The sequence below is a fragment of the Pristiophorus japonicus genome, chromosome 10 (genome assembly GCF_044704955.1).
Source record: "Pristiophorus japonicus isolate sPriJap1 chromosome 10, sPriJap1.hap1, whole genome shotgun sequence".
NCBI lineage: Eukaryota > Metazoa > Chordata > Chondrichthyes > Pristiophoridae > Pristiophorus > Pristiophorus japonicus.
The window spans coordinates 222,007,332-222,020,945 of NC_091986.1; the positions used below are offsets into that span (position 1 = coordinate 222,007,332).

Genomic DNA, 13,614 nt, shown 5'->3' on the forward strand with positions numbered 1-13,614 from the left:
ATGGTACATCAGTCATTGAAGGTTGGCATGCAGGTACAGCAGGCGGTTAAGAAAGCAAATGGCATGTTGGCCTTCATAGCAAGGGGATTTGAGTACAAGGGCAGGGAGGTGTTGCTACAATTGTACAGGGCCTTGGTGAGGCCACACCTGGAGTATTGTGTACAGTTTTGGTCTCCTAACCTGAGGAAGGACATTCTTGTTATTGAGGGAGTGCAGCGAAGGTTCACCAGACTGATTCCCGGGATGGCGGGACTGACCTATCAAGAAAGACTGGATCAACTGGGCTTGTATTCACTGGAGTTCAGAAGAATGAGAGGGGACCTCATAGAAACGTTTAAAATTCTGACGGGGTTAGACAGGTTAGATGCAGGAAGAATGTTCCCAATGTTGGGGAAGTCCAGAACCAGGGGACACAGTCTAAGGATAAGGGGTAAGCCATTTAGGACCGAGATGAGGAGGAATTTCTTCACCCAGAGAGTGGTGAACCTGTGGAATTCTCTACCACAGAAAGTTGTTGAGGCCAATTCACTAAATATATTCAAAAAGGAGTTAGATGAAGTCCTTACTACTCGGGGAATCAAGGGGTATGGTGAGAAAGCAGGAATGGGGTACTGAAGTTGCATGTTCAGCCATGAACTCATTGAATGGCGGTGCAGGCTAGAAGGGCCGAATGGCCTACTCCTGCACCTATTTTCTATGTTTCTATCCCTGGAACCATTCTCTCAAATCTTTTCTGCTCTCTCTCTCTCAGGCCTTCACATCCTTCCTAAAGTGTGGTGCCCAGAATTGGACACAATACTCCAGTTGAGGCCGAACCAGTGTTTTATACAGGTTCATCATAACTTCCTTGCTTTTGTACTCTGTGCCTCTATTTATGAAGCCCAAGATCCCCTATGCTTTTTTAACCGCTTTCTCAACGATTTGTGCACACACCCCGCAGGTCTCTGTTCATGCACCCCATTTAGCATTGCACCCTTTAGTTTATATTGCCTCTCCTCGGTCTTCCTACCAAAATGTATCACTTCGCACTTTTCTGCGTTAAATTCCATCTGCCCCGTGCCCGCCCATCCCACCAGCCTGTCTGTGTCCTCCTGAAGTCTCTCACTACCCTCCTCACTATTCACTATACTTCCAAGTTTTGAGTCATCTGCAGATTTTGAAATTGTGCCCTGTATACCCAGGTCCAGGTCATTAATATATATCAGGAAAAGCAGTGGTCCCAGTACCGACCCCTGGGGAACACCACTGTATACCTTCCTCCAGTCCGAGAAACAGCCGTTCACCACTACTCTCTGTTTCCTGTCACTGAGACAATCCCGTATCCATGCTGTCACTGTCCCTTTTATTTCTTGGGCTTCAACTTTGCCGGCAAGCCTATTATGTGACACTTTGTCAAACGCCTTTTGGAAATCCATGTACACATCAACCGCATTACTCTCATCAACCCGGTTTCCTCATCAAAAAAGCAGTTAGTTAAACACGATTTGCCTTTAACAAATCTGTGCTGACTTTCCTTAATTAACCCACATTTGTCCAAGTGACCGTTAATTTTGTCTCTGATTACCGTTTCTAAAAGCTCCCCCACTCCCGAGGTTAAACTGAGCGGCCTGTAGTTACTGGGTTTATCTCTACATCCTATTTTGAACAAGGGTGTGACATTTGCAATTCTCCAGTCCTCTGGCACCAGCCCCGTATCCAAGGAGGACCAATACCTCCGCAATTTCCACCTTTACTTCCCTCAGCATCCTAGAATGCATCCCATCCGGCCCTGGTAACTTATCTACTTTAAGTACATCAACCCACCTTCTCCCCATATCCCACTACCCCACCTACACACATTCTCCACATATCTCTCTACCCTAACTACCGTCTCCCCAATCTCACCTACATTCCTCCTCTCCATATCCCTTAACGTCACCTACACACCTTTTGACTGTGTCCCTCAATCTCTCCAGAAACTTATCTAATTTTCTCCTGACCCCACTGACTCACTGCTTCAATGTCCTTCCCTGGAAACTTATTCCACAACTCGATCCCCCTTCTCATTCTTAACTCTCATTTTTGACCCATTACCACCAGAGGGAGTCACTTGCCCGGTTGAGGTGCCAGTTTCTGTTACAATGCTGAGACATTGAATCCAGACCTCCATTTCCTCTTCCTCTAATCCAATCGAATCAAAATTAAACTGAATAAATGGAAATCTCTTCACCCCGTCAAAATTATTTCACGGAAACTTACTTTGCAATCCTCTCCTTCAGAACCTTCCAGTCCCAGAGATCAGTGGGAGTGACATTCCACATGTCATACTGCAGGATCTGAAAGCAGAGCAGTCAGCATGAGACACATTCATTGGGCTATGTCCTGGTCAGTACAGGAGGATGCACCACATGCTCTTCGAAAATGTAACAAACACAGCACACAATCAGATCCCAGAGTCAGGGCACTGCAGTCCATACACCGCTCACCGTGACACTGCAGTGTATGATGGGACAGTGTCGAGGGAGCTTTACTCTGTATCTAGCCCCCTGTACCTGCCCTGGGAGTGTTTGATGGGACAGTGTAGAGGGAGCTTTACTCTGTATCTAACCCCGTGCTGTACCTGCCCTGGGAGTGTTTGATGGGACAGTGTAGAGGGAGCTTTACTCTGTATCTAACCCCATGCTGTACCTGCCCTGGGAGTGTTTGATGGGACAGTGTAGAGGGAGCTTTACTCTGTATCTAACCCCATGCTGTACCTGCCCTGGGAGTGTTTGATGGGACAGTGTAGAGGGAGCTTTACTCTGTATCTAACCCCATGCTGTACCTGCCCTGGGAGTGTTTGATGGGACAGTGTAGAGGGAGCTTTACTCTGTATCTAACCCGTGCTGTACCTGCCCCAGGAGTGTTTGATGGGACAGTGTAGAGGGAGCTTTACTCTGTATCTAACCCCGTGCTGTACCTGCCCTGGGAGTGTTTGATGGGACAGTGTAGAGGGAGCTTTACTCTGTATCTAACCCCGTGCTGTACCTACCCTGGGAGTGTTTGATGGGACAGTGTAGAGGGAGCTTTACTCTGTATCTAACCCCATGCTGTATGCCTGAGAGTGTTTGATGGGGACAGTGTAGAGGGAGCTTTACTCTGTATCTAACCCCGTAATGTACCTGCCCTGGGAGTGTTTGATGGGACAGTGTAGAGGGAGCTTTACTTTGTCTCTAACCCATTGGGAGTGCTGGCTAGTTGCTGAATGTCTGAAATCTCTGCTCAGTCATTCCAAACCGGCCTGAAGTCCATTTGCTTGCCTGCTCTCTAAATGAGGGCGATAGTCAAATTAGCTATTAATAAGAGTCACTGACAGTTCACGCAGGACATTTTCCAGGTACTGTGGACTGGAAAAATAGATTAAAATGTCAGACGGTTGATAAGCAGTGGCAGACATGAGATATTTCATAACTCTCAACAAAGATATATTCCAGTGAGAAAGAAAGACTCTACGAGAAGGATGAACCATCCGTGGCTAACTAAGGAAGTAAAGGATGGTATCAAGGATGGTATGAATGAAGACATACAATGTTGGGAAGATTAGTGGTAGGCTAGAAGATTGGGAAAATTTTAGAAACCAACAAAGGATGGCTCAAAACATACTAAAGAGGGAGAAAATAGATTAGAGTAAACTAGCAAGAAATATAAAAACAGACATTAAGAGTTTCTGTCAGTATATAATGAGTGGCTAAAGTAAACGTTGGTCCCCTGGAGGATGAGACTGGGGAATTAATAATGGGGAACAGGGAAATGGCAGAGACTTTGAAGAAATATTTTGTATCGGTCTTCACAGTAGAAGACACTAAAAACATCCCAATAATCAAGGGGCTATAGGGAGGGAGGAATTTAAAACAATTATCACGAGAGAAAAAGTACTCGGTAAAATAATGGGACTAAAGGCGGACAAGTCCCCTGGACCTGATGGCCTTCATTCTAGGATCTGAAAAGATGTGGCTGCAGAGATAGTGGATGCATTGGTTGTAATCTACTAAAATTCCCTGGATTCTGGGGCGGTCCCAGTGGACTGGAAAACTGCAAATGCAACAGCCCTATTCAAGAAAGGAGGGAGACAGAAAACAGGAAACTATAGACCAGTTAGTCCATTATTAAGGTAGTAGTAGCGGGACATTTAGAAAATCATAATACAGTCAAGCAGTGTCAGCATGGTTTTATAAAAGGGAAACAGTGTTTGATAAATTTATTAGAGTTCTTTGAGGAAGGGGGAAAAAAAATAATGAAAGGGATAGACAAGATAGAGGCGGAGAGGTTGTTTCCACTGGTCGGGGAAACTAGAACTAGGGGGCAGTCTCAAAATACAGGGGAGCCAATTTAAAACCGAGTTGAGAAGGAATTTCTTCTCCCAGAGTGTTGTGTATCTGTGGAATTCTCTGCCCAAGGAAGCAGTTGAGGCTAGCTCATTGAATGTATTCAAATCACAGATAGATAGATTTTTAACCAATAAGGGAATTAAGGGTTACGGGGAGCGGGCGGGTAAGTGGAGCTGAGTCCACGACCAGATCAACCATGATCTTGTTGAGTGGCGGAGCAGGCTCGAGGGGCTAGATGGCCAACTCCTGTTCCTAATTCTTATGTTCTTATGTATGTAACGAGCAGAGTGGATAAAGGGGAATCAGTCGATGTAGGATTGGCTAACAGAAAACAGAGAATCGGAATAAATGGGTCAATTTCCAGTTGGCAAACAGTGACTAGTGGGGTGCCACAGGGAGCAGTGCTGTGACCTCAACTATTTACAATCTATATTAATGACTTGGATGAAGGGACCGAGTGTATTGTAGCCACGTTGGCTGATACAGATCGGCAGGAAAACAGGTTGTGAGGACACAAAGGGTCCGAAAACATGGCGCACCTACCACGTTTCGACTGCTTTTACCGCCACGGTAGATGTGGTGGCCTCTTGCGCGGAATTCCGCTCTTTAGCTTTTTTTCCCCCCCGAGTGGCCCGGAAATCGTTCATAATGGGGGCGGAAAGCGGAAGTTGGATAAGTAGAGGGACGGAAGTGGGGGGGGGGGGGGCAGAGTGTCCACCACTGTCACTCATCGGCATAGCGCTGATGACATCATCATGCTGACACGTCGCCATGTCTCTCCCCTTCACTTAAAGGGGAGGGCCACTGCGAGCTCTGCAATTCTTTAAGTCAAATTGGCTGCTGCATTTCCCACATTACAACAGTGACTACACTCCAAAAGTATTTAATTGGCTGTAAAGCGCTTTGAAACAGCCAGTGATTGTGAAAGGCGCTATATAAATGCAAGTCTTTCTTTCTAGGTCCACTGGGCCACCAGGGAGTGCTTTAGCTGGGCCAGCAGCTTGGCACCCAGGTGGGGGTACCAGGCTGCCTGTTGGTGGCCCGGCCGAACCCGGGGGGGCATAATTGTCGGCATGTCATCATCATTATCATAGGCAGTCCCTTGGAATCGAGGAAGACTTGCTTCCCCTCTTAGCATGAGTTCTCAGGTGACTGAACAGTCCAATACAAGAGCCACAGTCCCTGTCACAGGTGGGACAGACAGTGGTTGAGGGAAGGGAGGGTGGGACTGGTTTGCCGCACGCTCCTTCCGCTGCCTGCGCTTGGTTTCTGCATGCTCTCAGCGCCCTCCCGGATGCACTTCCTCCACTTAGAGCGGTCTTTGGCCAGGGACTCCCAGGTGTCGGTGGGGATGTTGTACATTATAGAAACACAGAAAATAGATGCAGGAGTAGGACATTCGGCCCTTCGAGCCTGCACCGCCATTCAACAAGATCATGGCTGATCACCCACCCCAGCACCTCACCCTCACCACCCCCCCCCTCCCCCCAGCCGCAAGGACCACATCCAACTCCCTCCCGAACACATCCAATGAACTGGCATCAACAACTCTCCGCGGCAGGGAACCCCACAGGCCAACAACTCCCCGAGTGAAGAAATCTCTCCCCATCCCAGCCCCAAACAGCCCACCCCGCATCCCAAGAGCGTGCCCCCCCCCCCCCCACCAACCTCCGGACCCACCCAACACTCCCCCCGCACCCAACCCGCCCCATCCCGTCAGAATCCTTCCCAAATGTCGAATCAGGGAGGCTTTGAGAGGCCATGTCTCTGAGCCATACAGTAGGGCGGGTATTACTACAGCCCTGTAGACTATGAGCTTGATGAGTTTTGAGGGCCTGGTCTTCAAACACCATGGCAGTCGGACAACAAAAAAAAGTAAAATGGCAGCCGCGGCAGTAGGTCCACCCCGTGAATGGCAGCCGCACCGCCATTTTACAAGTACTACGAGCACAGTGCACCGACAGAAAAAGCTGCAAGATTTTCAGCGCAGAATTTCGTGTTCGTGGGGGGGGGGGGGACATCATCAACGGCGCTATGACGACGCATCGACAGCAGCGGAGCTGTAGTGGGGGGAGCGGGTCACCACCGGGAGCGGAATTTTCAAAATGGCGGCCATGCCACGGAAAACCGGCAGCCATTCCACTCCGCTGCGTGGCCATCGGCGGTAACACGCCTTAAAGGAAGGGACAATTTTGGCCACAAAGCGTCTGCAAAGGGATACAGATGGGTTCAGTGAGTGGGCAAAAATTTGGCAAATGGAGTATAATGTGGCAAAATGTGAGGATATCCACTTTAGTAGGAAAAATAGAAAAGCACTATTTAAATGGAGAGACTACAGAGTGCTGCAGTACAGAGGGACCTGGTGCATGAAACACAAAAGGTTAGTATACAGGTACAGCAAGTAATCAGGAAGGCAAATGGAATGTTGGCCTTTATTGCAAGGGGGATAGAGTATAAAAGCAGGGAAGTCCTGCTACAACTGTACAGGGTATTGGTGAGGTCACACCTGGAGTTTAGGCCTCTGTATTTAAGGAAGGATATACTGGCATTGGAAACAATTCAGAGAAGCTTCACTAGGTTGATTCCTGGGATGAAGGGGTTGTCTTAAGAAAGGTTGAGCAGGTTGGGCCTATATTCATTGGAGTTTTGAAGAATGAGAGATGATCTTAGTGAAACATAAGATTCTGAGGGGGCTTGACAGGGCAGAGAGGATGTTTCCCCTCAAGGGAATCTAGAACTAGGGGGCATAGTTTCAGAATAAGGGGCTGCCCATTTAAGGCGGAGATGAGGAGGAATTTCTTTGTGAATCTATGGAATACTTTGCCCCAGAGAGCTGTGGAGGCTGGGTCATTGAATATGTTTAAGGCAGAGATAGACTGATTCTTGAACTATAGGGGAGTCAAGAGTTATGGGGAGCAAGCAGGGAAGTAGAGTTGAGGCCAAGATTAGCCATGATCTTATTGAATGGGCAGAGCAGGCTCGAGGGGCCGAATGGCCGACTCCCGCTCCTAATTCTTATGTTCTTATTTGATTACTATCCTCTCCTTACATCACCTACACACGTTGCGGTAATGGATCCAGATACCAGCTGTCCTCTATCCAAATGCCCATACTAGGTGTGAGCAAGTATCAGTAAACATTTCAACAACGCAGTGAATCAGTCAATCAGACCTCAACCGTGGCCCATACAGTCACTAAACTAGGAGGGTTATTTCACAGCCTTGAGTAGCAGACATTTCCCCTTCAGCATCTTGATCAAGTTAATTGGGTACAGTAGCGCAGTAATTATATTACTGGACTAATAATCCAGAGAACACGAGTTCAAATTCCAGCAGGGAACTTTCAGAATTTTAAATCATATTCTAAAATCTGAAAACAAAACGCTAGGATCAGTAAAAGTGACCACGAAGCTGTCAGAATGTTATTAAAAACCTAACTGGTTCACTCATGTCCTTTCAGGAAAGAAACCTGCTGTCCTTACCCGGTCTGGACCTATATGTGACTCCAGACCCACACCAAAACGGTTGAATTTTCACTGCCCTTCAGTAGTTGGCCTCGCAATATCCTCAGTTGTTCAAGGCGGCCCACCATCACCTGCCCTGGGCAACTAGAGATGGGCAATAAATACCGGCCTTGCTAGGAGGTCCACCTCCCCAGCATAAATTAATAAAATCTAGGATGTCAGGAATAGAAGAACATAAGAAATAGGAGCAGGAGTAGGCCATACAGCCCCTCGAGCCTGCTTCACCATTCAATAAGATCATGATTGATCCGATCATAGACTCAGCTCCACTTCCCCACAACCCCTTATCGTTTAAGAAACTGTCTAGCTCTGTCTTAAATTTATTCAATGTCCCAGCTTCCACAGCTCTCTGAGGCAGCGAATTCCAGAGATTTACAACCCTCAGAAGAAATTTCTCCTCATTGGCTTTAAATGGACGACCTCTTATTCTAAGATTGTGCCCCCCCCCCACACCCCAGTCTCCCCCATCAGTGGAAACATCCTCTCTGCATCCACCTTGTCAAGCCCCCTCATAATCTTATACGTTTCAATTAAGATCACCTCTCATTCTTCTGAATTCCAATGAGTAGAGGCCCAACCTACTCAACCTTCCCTCATAAGTCAACCCCCTCATCTCCAGAATCAACCGAGTGAACCTTCTCTGAACTGCCTCCAAAGCAAGTACATCTTTTTGTAAATTTGCAAACCAAAACTGCACGCAGTACTCCAGGTGTGGCCTCACCAATACCCTGTACAACTGTAGCAACTATATGAAGGGTTACAGAATCTGAGCAGCACGGAGGGTGGAATGTGGGACGAGACCAGGAATGCCTTGCGCGAAAGACTCACCCCCTTGCTGACAGGGCAGCCCTGGTAAGTCTCATAAGCTCCCAGTTCCTTGGCCAGGTCACAGCTCGCGTCCAGTGCAGCATAGTAAATGGTCTCGAAGATCTGGATGTTGAGCTTCTGAGCCTCTTCGCTTTCGAAGGGGTAGCGCATCAGGATAAAGGCATCTGCCAGCCCCTGGACTCCGATCCCTATCGGCCGGTGCATCTTGTTAGAATATTCCGCCTAAAAGACACAAAGGGTGGAAGCACTCAACAAGCAGGGGAAACACTCTCCCATCTCAAGTGACGTTTGATCAGTGATGTCCCAGACCCCTGCAATAGCCTTCGTGCTCACAGCACCATGGGCCGAGTGGCCTCCTTCTGTGTGGCCATTTTATGCTAAAACCCAAGTCAAACCGAAAAGTCCCAACTTTTAAAAAATAAAATTAAAACAAAAACTCTTTAAACCGAAACAAGCACAAGGCCTTTTCAAGCATCAACCTCACCTCCCCCCCCCCCCCCCCGCCCCCCCCGTCCCCATCCCTCACGCACCCTCCCCTCCACGACTGCCCCCACCCCACATCCCTCGGACCCTCCCCACCACTTGTCACCCCCCCCCCCCCCCCACCACCGGTCCCAACCCATGTCTCTTAGCCTCGCCCCACCTCCCCCACCCCATGTCCCTCGGTCCCACTCCACCTCCCCACTCAGCCTAGTTGCTCCACCCTGCCAGCTCTCGCCTACCTCAGGAATCGGATAGTAATTCACGTCGATGATTTTATTCAGGTTTTTAACCACCACCCTCGTGACGTCCGCTAGTTTGTTGAAGTCGTAGGTGCGATCTGCGGTGACATACATGTTCAACGCCAGCGAAGCCAAGTTGCAAACCGCCACCTGCCAACAAAAAGCAAACCAGGAGATGCGGCATCAGCCTCTAGGATCAGGAAGCAGGACATAGAAATAGTCAACGTAGTAGCACCAGTGACGGACAATTCAGTGGTGAGCTCCCCCGCTGGCCAAGTAAAGGTACCTTTCAGAGATACACAAACCATAAGCTTCAAACACCAGCCTGTACCGAGGTAACTAAATACAGACTTTGATGTCCACTAGCTGGCCCTCGAGGCAAGGAAAAGGAATGATCTTGGCCCTTTAAAAACAGTTCTCCACCTATAGCCAACCATTAATCACCAGATTTCATCAGTGAACAATTGGTTAAAAACCTGTCAAATTTGAGTTAAACCACAGGCACCACAATGCCATGTGGAACACCCTCGATAACAATACTGTGATGTTGATATATACTGAAACAATACTGAAATATACCGGACTACCGAACCCAGAATTATCTGTAGGTAGCACGAACACCTCTATCAGAAGGTCGTGAGGGAGCGCCACACCGCCGGAGGGGCAGTGCCGAGAGAGCGCCGCACCGCCGGGGGGCAGCACCGAGGGAGCGCCGCACCGCCGGGGGGCAGCACCGAGGGACTGCTGCACTGTCGGAGTTGCCGTCTGTCGGATGAGACATTAAACCGAGGCCTCGTCTGCCTCAGGTGGAGGCAAAAGATCCCACGGCACTAATTCGAAGAGCAGGCGAGTTATCCCTAGTGTCTGGCCCAATATTTATCCCTCAATCAATATAATAAAAACAGATTATCTGGTCATTATAGCATTTATGTTGGTGGGAGCTTGTTGTGCACAAATTGGCTGCCCGTTTCCTACATTACAATAGTGACTACCCTCCAAAATGACTTAATTGGCTGCAAAGCGCTTTGAGACCTCTGGTGGTCATGAACGGTGCTGTATTAACGCAAGTCTTTATGGCAAACTGCAGCAGAATGCTGGCAGTAAGCATGTTCATTATTTAACACCCCGATTGATGGGTGAGGGAGGTTATAGAAACACTTGGCTCTGCGGTTGTTGTTTAGAATCTGCTGGCAGTGATTTGAAGCACTGGCTATCGGGGCTGGATCAGCAGGGGTAACAGGGCGCTATATAAACGTGCTGTGAGCTCACCTCGTTCACACTGGTGTACTCCACGATCTCGGTGCACAGGTTGCTGCATCTGATGGTGCCCAGGTTTTGCTGGTTACTCTTCCTGTTACAGGCATCTTTGTAGAGCATGTAGGGAGTTCCGGTCTCGGTCTGTGACTCGATGATGGCGTACCACAGCTGCTGTGCCTTCACCACCTTGCGTGTGCGCCCCTCCTTCTCGTACCTGTGGGGAGAGACGGCAGGTCTAGAGCAGAGGCTGTCGGCTCACAGCGAGGAGGGCGGGAGATCGGATATTGGAATACAGTCACTGGAGTTACTCTGATATCTTCAGAGCACAAGCACACACAGCTCCTAACATTCTATGAAAGTCTCTGGAAATCTGCCTAGTTCTATTTATTATTAACCCTGCACTTGCAGTACACAATACGTCCACATCCACAGTGTGGCACTACAAACATTACAAGCTTACAGACATTACTCTACACATCAGCACCTGTACTTTAGAGGGAAATGCTGACTTAAACCAATTCACTATCGACAGGGATCAGGTCTAGGACAGGTGGCTGCAGGAACAAGGAGTAAAGGGCTGGGATTTCTAGACACAAAAGGCATTATCTCAACACAAATAGAGTATGGGGAAAAGGCGGGAATATGGTGTTGAGAGAGAGGATCAGCCATGATGATATTCCATGATACTCCTTGTTCCTGCAACCACCTGTCCTAGACCTGATCCCTGTCAATAGTGAATTGGTGCAGGCTCGAAGGGCCAAATGGCCTACTCCTGCTCCTATTGTCTATGTTTCTATGGAACAGAGGAGGCACATGGGATTAGAATTACAAATCATGTGGACGACAAGAATCAACACACTGCTTGGAGCGGAACGGCCTGTTTGTTTTGCAATTTCCATCTAAATTTGTTGTCTGATCTTTCATTCATAGTAAAGTTCTGCCCGTCAACGGACCTGTACCCATCAGTACTGTACCCCAATATGTTCAGTGACAGACCTGTACCCACCAGCACTGTACCCCAGTGTTATACAGTGACAGACCTGTACCCACCAGCACTGTACCCCAGTGTTATAGTGACAGACCTGTACCCACCAGTACTGCACTGTCGGAGGTGCTGATTTTAAATAAGATGTTAAACTGAGGCCCCGTCTGCCCTCTCACCTTGATATAAAAGATCCAACGGCCGTATTCGAAGAGCAGGGGAGTTATCCCTGATGTCCTGGGGCCAACATTTATCCCTCGACCAACATCACATCAGATTATCTGGTCATTCTCACATTGCTTTGTGTGGGAGCTTGCTGTGCACAAATTGGTTGCCGTGTTTCCTACGTTACAACAGTGACTACACTTCAAAAGTACTTCACTGGCTGTAAAGCGCTTTGAGTAGTTCCAGAAATGCAAGTCATTGCTTCAGATATTTCCATCTTAAACTAAGGAGTTCCCTTTTTTCTGTTTGCAGTGTGAAGGGATTCCTTACCTCTCATACAGAGCCACAAACTCCTCTCCCCAGCAATCGTCCAGGCCCGGGCAATCATGGGGACACATCAAAGACCAGTCCTGCAAAATCAGAGAGCAATAAATACAATGGGCAAAGAGACTATGGTAAAATCAGAGCCCATTCACCCCACCTCCCCTCCAAACCCCTGCCCTGCCTCAAATTCCATTTCCCAGCTCGAGTTCTAAATCCTGTCCGCACAGGTCAGGCTGAGTGGATCAGAGACAGTGCAGCGTGCTTCCAGACCACAGCTACCCGACTGCATTACGCAAATTGTAGGGTTCGGGCTTTCAAATCCTTCCAACACATGGTACAGGTTATATCGCATGTGATCAAGCAGTGATTGGCATCAGCCATGGCGCAATACGCAGCACTCTTGCCGGAGTCTGAAGGCCATGGGGTTCAAGTCCCCACTCCAGAAACTCGAACACCAAATCCAGGCCGACTCTCAGTGTGGCGCGGAGGGAGCGCCCCGCTGGGGCGGAGCGGAGGGAACGCCCCGCTGGGGTGGAGGGGCGGCGCTGAGGGAGCGCCGCACCGTAAAAGATCCCACGGCCACTATTCGAAGAGCAGGGGAGTTCTCCCTGGTGTCCTGGGGCCAATATTTATCCCTCATACATCACTAAGAGAGATTATCTGGTCATTATCACATTGCTGTTTGTGGGAGCTTGCTGTGCGCAAATTGGCTGGCGCGTTTCTCACATTACAACAGTGACTACGCTTCAAAGAGTACTTCATTGGCTGTAAAGCACTTTGGGGCATCCCGAGGTGGTGAAAGGCACTATATAAATGCAAGTCTTTTTATCAGTGACCCATGAACTTGCCTTATCCCCAAAGTTGGGACTTCCTGCACTTTCGGTCCCCGAGCATCATCTCTGCTTCTCAATCGAAGACTGATCAATTTCTGACCCCTCGCCCCCTTACCTGGTTGTTCTCGACTCGCCTCATGAAGAGATCCGGGATCCAGAGTGCGTAGAAGAGATCGCGAGCCCGCTGCTCTTCCTTCCCCGTATTCTTCTTCAGCTCCAGGAAGTCGAAGACGTCCATGTGCCAGGGCTCCAGGTAAATGGCAAAGGCCCCGGGTCTCTGGGGCAAGGGAGCAGAGCAAAGGCTCAGGTCAGCTCGCTCACTTCAAGCTACGCAACAACAGCTCACACTTCCTCCTGAACCTGTTTCTAGACACCAGCAAGGACTCAAACATAGAAAATAGTAGCAGGAGTAAGCTATTCGGCCCTTTGAGCCGGCACCGCCATTCAATATCATGGCTGATCCTCTATCTCAACACCATATTCCCGCTTTCTCCTCATACCTCTTGATGCCTTTTGTGTCTAGAAATCTATTTATCTCCCTCTTAAATATATTCAGTGACTTGGCCTCCACAGCCTTCTGTGGTAGAGAATTCCACAGGTTCACCACCCTGAGTGAAAACATTTCTCCTCATCT

At 48.7% G+C, this 13,614-nt stretch overlaps 1 protein-coding gene across 2 annotated transcripts in view; it reads right to left on the minus strand.

The window, feature by feature from the left end:
* Positions 1–13,614, minus strand: part of rrm1 (ribonucleotide reductase M1 polypeptide) — a 48,592-nt gene that overhangs the window by 10,178 nt on the left and 24,800 nt on the right. For both annotated transcript variants that reach the window (XM_070892627.1, XM_070892628.1), the window contains exons 10-15: positions 13,096–13,257; positions 12,154–12,233; positions 10,689–10,890; positions 9,420–9,569; positions 8,698–8,919; positions 2,239–2,315 (exon numbers count right to left, since the gene is read on the minus strand). In XM_070892627.1, the coding sequence (XP_070748728.1) occupies positions 2,239–2,315; positions 8,698–8,919; positions 9,420–9,569; positions 10,689–10,890; positions 12,154–12,233; positions 13,096–13,257 (893 nt within the window). The remainder of the gene's footprint in view (positions 1–2,238; positions 2,316–8,697; positions 8,920–9,419; positions 9,570–10,688; positions 10,891–12,153; positions 12,234–13,095; positions 13,258–13,614) is intronic.